Source organism: Condylura cristata, unplaced genomic scaffold, assembly GCF_000260355.1.
Source record: "Condylura cristata isolate star-nosed mole 26May11 unplaced genomic scaffold, ConCri1.0 scaffold00003, whole genome shotgun sequence".
Classification (NCBI taxonomy): domain Eukaryota; kingdom Metazoa; phylum Chordata; class Mammalia; order Eulipotyphla; family Talpidae; genus Condylura; species Condylura cristata.
In genome coordinates, this window is record NW_004567104.1 from 33,684,758 (window position 1) to 33,695,007 (window position 10,250).

General features: G+C 39.5%; 1 protein-coding gene across 1 annotated transcript in view; it reads left to right on the top strand.

Moving 5' to 3' along the window:
• Positions 1 to 10,250, top strand: part of POLQ (polymerase (DNA directed), theta) — a 69,775-nt gene that overhangs the window by 35,915 nt on the left and 23,610 nt on the right. Inside the window, 2 exon segments of the mRNA XM_004675174.1 lie at positions 817 to 1,057; positions 9,931 to 10,124. Of these exon segments, the coding sequence (XP_004675231.1) occupies positions 817 to 1,057; positions 9,931 to 10,124 (435 nt within the window).

Here is a 10,250-nt window from a genome sequence, read left to right on the forward strand (position 1 = left end):
CTGCACCACCAGGGAGGGCCAAAACTTTTTTTAACCTACACAATAAGTAAATAAGTCATAGTAATTGTTAGAATCTACATAGAACTAAATCCAGTGTTGGTTTGTTAGATCTAGTGTAAGAAAGCACAGCTTTTCTGGTCTCATGAGAAAGCTGAAAAGAGCCATCAAGTGACCAGTTGGATGATCCTAGTTATAGTTCCTCGTCTTCAGGAGATATGAGCTCTGAATTTGAAAGGTTAATGGTAGGTGCAATGGGTTAGAACTCAGCAGTGTAAGCTAGACACAGCTGCATCATTACGAGTTGGATCCCTGTCTCTGGAGCTGACTCACAAGGCACATCAGACCGCTCCTGACCCACCCGCTGCTCCCCTCAGCAGTGTACTTCATCGACCTGCCTGTTTCTGTTCCCCACTCTGTCTCTGGTGAATCCTCTTACCACCCCTGCACCTCTGGCTTGTACCCCAGTTCTGTATGCATAAATAAATAAATCTAAAAAAAAAAGTTTAATGGTGAACATTTAAGTCTTACTTCTTATGTTGAAAGAATTAAACCTAAAACTATATAGACTCTTTATTATGGTAGTCCAGTGGAAAAATTAACTAGTGCAGAAGAGTCCATCTGTGTTTTCAGAAGAATGATTTCAGTTAGTTAAGAGGCATTTGGTTTTCAAGAATCCTTACCTCCTTCACACTCCCACACCTGTGGCCTACACCCCAGTTCTTCTATATAATAAATTAATAAATCTTTTAAAAAAGCAATAACACAGAAATGTCCTTGAAAAAACAAGAAAATAATCCTACTTGCTATTCCATTCAGGTGGCATGCTGGTTACTAGATCCAGATTCTAAGGAGCCCACTCTTCACAGTATAGTTACCAGTTTCATTCCTAATGAACTTCCACTCCTAGAGGGGATAGAGACTGGCCAAGGAATTCAAAGCCTGGGACTGAATGTAAGCATTGAACATTCTGGGAGATACAGAGCATCTGTCGAGGCTATTCTCATCTTTAAGGCTATGAACCAACTCAATTATTTGTTGAAGAAGGAAAACCTTCAAGGTAAAATTAAAGTTCCTGGATGTTTTTGTTACAGACTAAGGATGTTTCTTAATTTAGGCACAACTCTACTCTTGTCTTCTCTATTGCAAAGTGTCAAACTATTTATAAAAAAAAGGATTGTTTAGCTTGCCATATTTTGCCTACCTGAACATTACCATAATGAAGAGAATCAGTACCATTCAGTTTATTGACAATTTCATATTTAAACTTTATCAAATGGTTTTTTTTGTACTTAAAGCTTATCTTTCATGGATTTAACAAAGCTATTTTTTTGGAACTATTAATTATTTTTTCAAGAGGATATTCTTATAGATCATTTTTTCCCCTGAGAAATGTTATTGGGTAATCAAAATACCCAGATTGAGTATTTTGATTTCAGAGAGCACTAATAACTATGGCAGAAGTAATGTAGAACTTCATTTCAGTGTGAGGTATAAACCATGAATTTGTTGATAAATATGTATCAAAAACCACTCATGAATTCACATAGACCAGGATTTGAATCTATGAACCTAGACTATTTCAATTATTATTGATGATCCATACACAGGTTCCTGAATCTCTTAAGTCTGGTTCATAAAATGTTAAGTATTAATTGAGACGGTCAAGTGCCATGTTTGTCAGAGAAGGTGCTCACTTTTGAATTTCTGTTATTTTTATTGCTAGCAGGAACCCTCTGTACTTGTGCTAAAGTTCCCCCAGCAATAAACAAAGACCAGATTTATTCATTTGTTCAGAAGATACTTCCTTAAGTGATGTTAATTAACAGCTTTGGGGAATAGATTCTATAGTATTTAAAATTCATTCTCTCCAAGTCAAACTTAGGCCCACCCAAGAGTGTTAGTGGATGACACATATGCCCAGCAGGGCTGCACTCAAGGACTGTATTGCTGTATGGACACGGCCTTTTCATCTGTCTGGCAGGTCTGTGTGAGGTTATCAGGGTAGTTTGCAGCAACTACTAGTTAATGATAGTGATATTTTTTAACATTTTATAGAAATTTATTGCCTATTACTAGAATGATAAGCTTTCAGTTCCTTTGGGAGAAAACTATTAACTACTTGAAGAAGGGCTTTTTACCTAGTTTTCCCTTTCCAGAAAAGTACAGGAAATTCTCTGGATTTTTTACTTGTAACTTTCATAATTTCAGTGTGCACTGGAAATTTTCAAAATTACGTGAGATGCTAAATGCATTCTTGTATAGTGCTAAGTTTTACTCAGAGAATTGGTAGAATGAAAGTATATGAAAGTTTGGGGGAAAACAGTGAATTGCCCTCAGTTTTATTTGGAAATAATTATTTCAGTATGTGTTTATCTTAATGGATCTCCACCATTTTTCCCCTCTTTATTTCTTTCCTATTGATTGGTTGTTCTAACAAATGATTTTGCTTAATGTCATCTAAGACATAGTACCCTGTTCTTTTCTCATGGATTAATTAGATCCTTTCTTTATAAAGCATTTGAACACATAAGATGATTTTCTGTGTATGGAATAAGTTGGTTTCTGTATTAAAAGTTCTTCAGCTTCACAAAGTAAGTTGTAACTTTCCTTTCTGGACACTGTCATTGTAGGACTATCTATGGTCCTCTTTTTATTCATTATTTAAATCAAATACTAACTGTAAGGTTTCTCTGGTGGCCTGAGCATTAAGTCTCAGTGCTGCCCCCATGAAGGCACACTGTGACAGCCTTAGTTCTATTCAGGCCAGGGGGCAAATATATGGCGCAGCATGTAGCAGAACTCACCCTGCTGCTCCCCACTGTCTCTGGTGAATCCTAAACATCCCCCCCTCCCCGCACGCCCCCACCTCTCGCTGCACCACACACACACACACACACACACACACACACACACACACCTGTGTCCTACACACCAGTTCTTCTACTCAAAAATTAATAAAGTCTTGGGCCCTTTCTGGTAGGGCAAGGTGTTTAAATCACAGCACTATGAAGCTATCTGCAGCCACTGTAGCATGAATTCACTCCTAGCCAGGGAGGTGATCCACATGGCATAGCAGACCTCTCATCTCTCCTGCTGCTTCCCTCAGCAGTATATTTCAGCCAATCTACCTGTTCTGCTCCCCAGTCTGTCCAGGGTGAATTCTCTCACAGCCCCTGCACCTCTGGTCTGTACCCCAGTTCTGGATGCATAAATAAATAAATCTTTAAAAATTTTTAAAAATTAGTGGTCTTAAATCTAACAGTAAATACATCAATAATTACCTATTGTTTCTCCTTTCTTATATATATATATATATATATATATTACTCTCCTAAGTTTTTAATTTATTTTTTAAGATTTACTTATATATAAAAGAACTGGAGTATAGGCCAGCGGTACAGGAAAAGGGGGGAGAGGAGTGAGGATTCATCAGAGACAGAGTGGAAAGCAGAACAGGCAAATAGAAATATACTCTTGAGGGGACCAGCTGACAAGACAGGAGAGCTCTGTGGCACCATGTGGGTCAGCTTCCTGGCCAGGGATCGAACTCATGCTGCAGAGGCTGCCAAGTTTGATAGTGCTAACCTAAACCCCTGTGCCACCAGGGATTTTTAATTTGAATTTTTAATTTAAAAAGGTTTAATATATTTTCTTCTAATTCCAATATTTTTAGTTTTGCTTGTTTATTTTTAAATCAGAACCCTTGTCACACTAGGATTTGCTTTTCTTGCTAAGCATCATGTTAGTAAAGTTATGTCAATTTTTTTATATGTATCTGTCCTTTATTCATTTTTTTACTTAAGGGTAACATCACTCTGAATATGTCAAAGTGTTTTTTTTACCTGTTTCCTGTTGCAGGTTCTTGATTATTTCTGGTGTTGTTCTGGTTTTGCTAAGTTAGTAGGACTAGCCTATAAACTTGGGGTATATTTTTAACTCCTACTTTTATTTTCTTTAACTACTATAAAATTATTCAGGTGTATCTTTTTAATTATGTCTAAAATGAGCTATGTACTTTTTTTTTTAAAGATTTATTTATTCATACAGAACTGGGGCACAGGCCAGAGATGCGGAGGGTGAGAGGATTCACCAGAGACAGAGTGGGGTGTGCAGAACAAGCATATGGATGAAGTACACTGCTGAGGGGAGCAGTGGGCGGGTCAGGGAAGGTCTGCCTCGCCATGTGGATCTCCTCCTGGGCAGGCGGTGATCGAACTCATGTGGAAGTGACTCAAGCCTCTTAGTGCTGTGCTTTAACCCGCTGCACCACCAGGGAGGGCCTGAGCTATGTACTTTTAAATAACTTATCTTTGAATGTGTTTGATGATCCAGATTCTAATTATCAATTCCATTGTCTGGGGGAGGAGGGAGCATGCTAGCCGTTGTCCCTCTTCCCTCTACCCCCATTTCTCATACAGCAGCATGGAATCTGAAAATTCAACTCAATTCTGCCACTTTTTAGCAACAGGTTCTATAGATTAAGGTTCAGTACCAGGTGCAGTTGCAAGCCCAGGTTATAATTACCTGTACTCTGACTGACTGGTTGTAAACCATATTCCCTTGAGTCTTGTCAGTTTGCTGGAATGGCTCATAGAACTTACGAAACTCATGTAGTTACCAGATTGCCAATTTAGTACAAAGAATATAAAGAGCAAATAAACAGCAAGATGAAGAGATGCACAGAACAACATCCTGGTAAAGGAGCTCTGTCCTTCAGTACAGCACAGTAGTAGCAGACTGGCTCCTAGGCCATGTGATTGGTTCAACCTCTAGCCACTCTCCCTCCCTAGAGACTAGGGGGTAGGGCTGAAGGTTCTAGCCTCATTCAAACCTCAATCCCCTGGCAACCAGCGTAACGTTAGGTGCTTTCCATAAGTCATCTTCATTAACATAAATCCTGTTGTGGTGTAAAGGGACTTGCTTTGAATAACAAGATAAACCAGTTTACTTTTATGGCCCTGAAGGGCTTTCAGGAACTGAAGATGGACACCAAACTTTAGTCAGGAAATGCCTCCTTTTCTCTTCTCACTAGGCTTTGTATCGGGAACTGTGTCAAGAACTGTAGATGCTGGGTCCTCCCTAGTGAGGTAGCAGGTTAAAGCACAGCGCTATGAAGAACTCCACAGTTACTGTAGGACAGAGTTTGATTCCTGGCCAGGGAAGTGACACACATAAAGTGGAAGACCTCTCCTGGCCCCGCTCACTGCTCCCCTCAATAGTGTATTTCGAGTACATCTGCCTGTTTTGCTCCCCACTCTGTCTCTGGTGAATCTTGTCTCTCACATACACACACCTCCCTCTTCACCCCACCCTCCGGCCTACCCACAGTTCTTGTATGCATAAATAAATAAATCTTTAAAAAAGAACTGTAGATGAAGAAGCATATATGGGAAATATATTTTGGTCATCTGAATGACCAAATTTACATATTTCCTGTAAATTACAATACTTAATTCCATTCCTTGGTCTTCAAACATGGACCCCTTTAGAAAGGGTTCATACCTGTTTCAACATTTATACTTGGTGTAGCATTTATAAAGCAAATATAACAATGCAAATATAACAAAACAATAGAAATATACATACATGGCTGTTATTTGGAGAAACTTGCTAAGACTCCAGGAGGGGAATGGATGAGGATGATCCAGTTGGCACATCTTCACTGATTAGCTTATGCCTTGTAGGACATGACCCAAAACAAGTACAGTATGAAACTATTTTTTATTTACACAAAAAATACTGGGACATGATCAGATACCATCTGCCCTATCCCAGATCATCTCTGCAGAACAAATGGACCAAGCAAGACCCAAGCAGTATCTTGACAAACTGGCAGCTTCTCCAGATAACCCTCCTCACCAGATTTAACTGCCAAAGCCCTAGGAGCTTATATGGTCAAAAATTCATCCCTTTACCTGGTCAAAATCCCCAACAGTGCAGAAGTTCCAAAAGCCTGACAGAAGCTTCAACTCTGCCCTTATTTCCATCCACCAACCCCTGCTCATGGGGGTGGAGCGTGCAGAACTCCACCTTCTATTAGGGGGATGGAGTCTGGAAAGCCTCACCTTCTACCATCTAGTTGGTTGTTATTGCCACCCAGTGGCCAGGAGGTTGTTCCTCATAGTTCTTTAGAGGTATAAATTTAAATAAAATCATTTGCATTATAAAGCCATTACAAATATATTAATATTCATTCACTAATTTAATTCCTCTTTCCATGTTTCACCAATCCACAAGCACGTTCTATAGTAATGACCCCCCCTAGTCCTTAACAATGGACCAGGGCAGATTTGGTTGGGAATTAACAGAGGTCGTTCTTAACTGAATTCTGCCTTTTCTGCACCCCACTCAGACTATGGTGAATCCTCTGCACCTCTGGTCTGAAGCCCAATTCTGTATGCATAAATAAATAAATCTTTTTAAAAAAATACTGAATTATATACCATGACAAAACTGGATATGGTGTAATACTGTTATAGGGCAGCAAATCTGTTCCAGGACAGGGGGAGAGGGGCACCCCTGAAGCCCCAAAACCTGCCTGCTCTAAGTGGGTTCTGCCATTTGCTGCGTCAAGACAAAACATATAAAACTTTAATGAAAAGGGACTTTAATACAGTAAATATACAGTACGGAACACAAAGAATATAACTTCTAAATCAAACACCTGAAGTTACCCATCCCCTCGTGGGCAAAAGTCAACCCAGAGGGATTGGCCCAAAGCAAGGCCTGAAAGCTGCCACTAGATTAAAGCACCTTCTGGCCAGGACCCATGGAAAAGGGTCAGAAATAGCCAGACAAATCTGGGAGCAAAAGAACAAAATCAAAATCAATATAAACACTGCCATAGTCACCTCCCCACTGGTCTCTCACCCACATCTCTTTCAACCAGTCCAGGGCCAAGAAACAAGCACGGTTTCTTCATCGCAGGCTTGCTGCTCCATGTGGCTTCCTTTTGGCTCTCCATCCTGCTTCCTTCTCCAGATTCCTTTTCTTCTCTGCTCAGCTCCACCCTCCTTCTGGGTGTGGCAGGGAACCTGGAACTTCTCCTTTTCATGGGGACCACCCTGTTACACTTCCTTTTTGGAATTGCTACCCATTGTTTACTTATAGGGTATGACTAAATTGACTTTTAAGGACCAGAGATTCTCTCTACAATGACCCTCAATCTCCATACCACCACCTCTGATAACTTTTTAAAGCAGATTCTTGCTATAGTATTTGACTCTTAAGGATTATTTTCTATAGTTGGTTTAATAACTATATTAATCATTTCTACCTCCACCTCCAGTATCAGATCCTGTGACTCCTCTATCCTAAGCCTCCCCATTGAGGGGTCTAGCAAATAGAGCCAGGATCTTGTATCAATCTATCTGTTTTTGTAAATTTTATTATTTTTACTGAGCTAAAATGGGTTTACTTACTACACTGTACCATTTAGTGGCACAGATTCACACCTCTTCAGAAGTATATTACTCGTAGGATTCAGATGAAGGGGTTTGAGTTATGGGTTCTTGGTTCTCTCTGAATTTTTCCCAAAGCTCATCAGATGTTCTCATCAGCACATGCAAGTTTATTGAGGAAAGGAGAACAAGGAGAGATCTCTGCATAGACACAGGGAATCAGTCTTAAAAGAGAACTGCATTGTACAGGGCAGGGGGCATTCTTCTATAAAAATTTTTTTCTTTGTAAAACCTATTACCTTGGGGTCAGGTTGGATAGATCTTCTAAAATCAATAATCCTCTCTGTTCCTACTTCTGGCTGAAGTGAATTTGGAGAGAGTAAGATTTGACCAGTTTGCTTAACAAAAAGGGCAGGAACTTACAAGTGAGTAATAAGATCTGGGCAGTTTGTGAAACAAAAGGAGCAGGAATTTACAAATGGAGGCCATAAAATTTGGCCTGTTTGCTTTCAGAAGGGACTGACAGGTAAATTAACAAGATTCCACCAGTTTATTTAACAAGAACCACTGGATCCTAACCTGTTAAAATTTTTTACAACTAATGGCACTCAGTACAAGATAAACTAATAAGATTTTAGGAGGTTTGATTTTGGATATGCATAGCTGTTTTCCTGGAAATGCTAGCTCAGTAATGTGGAAGTGGGTTGCAGCCATTGTGCTAAACTCCTGCCCTACCTCAGTCTTAGGAAAAGTGTTACAGGACAGGAAGAGGGACACCCCAGAACCCTGCCTGCTCTAAATAGGTTCTGCCACCTGCTGCTTCCAGACAAACAAATCAATAGACCTTTAATGAAAAGGAATTTTAATACAATTAGTATGTAACAAAGAAAAGGCAAAGGCTATAGTTTCCAAATCAAGCACCAGAAGTTACTCATCCCCTCTTGTATAAAAATTCACCCAAGCCAAATTGGCCCAAAGCAAGGCCTGAAAGCCTGCCACCAGTATAAAGCACCTTCTGATGGAACCCACAGGAAAGGATAGGAAAGAGCCAGACAAGTCTGTGAGGAAAAGAGGAAAATCAAAATCAAAGCTGCCATCGTCAACCTCCCCATTGGCCTCTCACCCACATCAGTACCAACCAGTCCAGGACTAAAAAGCAAGCACAGCTTCAGTACGTGTCTCTGCTCCATGTGCCTCCTCCAGGTCTGTCTGTATTTCTTCAAGACTTGAACCTGTCAATTGTTGTTTCATTGACTCCATTCAGACTTCTTTCATAATTTTGCCAGTGGAGCCATGCCAACCTAACTTAAGTGGAGCCTTCTAGATAACTTTGGTCTTACCCCACCTTTCATCAGACTAGCCTTGAGAGTTTTGGCTAATAACCAGCCTGCAACCCAGCTTCTGTCATAGGGAAGAGCATAGTGCCAGAAACATAAGGAAAACTTACCAGAAGCAGACTAGAGAAAAGAAAAGACAGTACTACTGAAATGCACTACCAACAAAAGCAGTGGAAGGGGGTGGGGGACTGCCATGTATATTGAGTATAGTAAGTATAGTGAGTCTCTATTTATACTTCAGGCATCATTGATTGGTTAGGGCGACCAGTCTTGTGTGTGTCCTGACTGGCATTCTTAAGTAGCATAACAAAACATCAGTTTTTAGACCATTGGCTTAATGTCCAGCATCCCTTGGCAGTCAGTTCTACTTCCCTTTACCCAATTAAGACTCCCAAACTTGCCTGCTGGGCAAAGGAATGGGACTTAGTTTTTAAATTTAGTAATGATACCAGACATAAAGAGTTTAATGATCAAATAATTTTGGATTTTCAGTTAAAATTAAATGTCTTAGCTTTTCTGATCTTCTCAGAAATTTGAATATAATTAACAGGCATTAATAAAATCCAAGAGCAATAAATAAATGCTGAAACTCATAGTATAAGATCTTCCTACATCATTCTTTTTTGTAGAGTATCTTTGAGACCAATAATCTAGAGAAAGAACATGCTTGGAAAACTGACTTAAAATGACTGCTCTGCTGAGAAATGTCGTCATTTCTCAGATTACTGTTTGTTCATCTTTTATATTTTATTCTTATAGAGAGTACAGAAAATAAAAAAGTCCCCACATATAGAGCTTTGTCAAACATATATTCCATGGTCCAGAAAATATTGGCAATAATTTCAGGGAATTAACCCTTTATTGGCAAATGAGCAAGTGAGCTTGGCTCTCTTAAAGACATTATCTTGGGAGAAATGCAGTCTCTTGTTATGTGGACTCTGTCCACAGGATTGTGACTTCTACTTTTTGCATAGACAAGGATCGTAGTTTAATGCTTAGGTAGAAAGAGGAAAGTGCATTTTTCTTTCATTATTGCTTTGATAAGCACTGCTGAAGAGACTAGATCCTGAAGGATAGAGTGGGTAGTATCTATAGGTTCTCCTGGAAAAATTCAATGTATGTTTAGGTAATGATGCTGCACTAGCCATGTCACTAGTGAATTAATGTTTTGATATTTTTTTCTTTTCTTCCAGATGTTTTCTGTAAGGTGGAAATGCCCTCCCAGTACTGCTTGGCCTTGTTAGAACTAAATGGAATCGGTTTTAGCACTGCAGAATGTGAAAGTCAGAAACACATAATGCAAGCCAAGCTGGATTCAATTGAGGCTCAGGCATATCAACTGGCTGGCCACACTTTTTCCTTCACCAGTTCAGATGACATTGCTGAGGTTGTATCATGGGAATAGAAAATTTAGAAAAAAAAATTTTACATTTGAAAATGTTTGGGTATATTTCCACAACATGTTTATCTAACCAACAAAAATATCAGTAAAATAAGGCAAATCAGAATACTT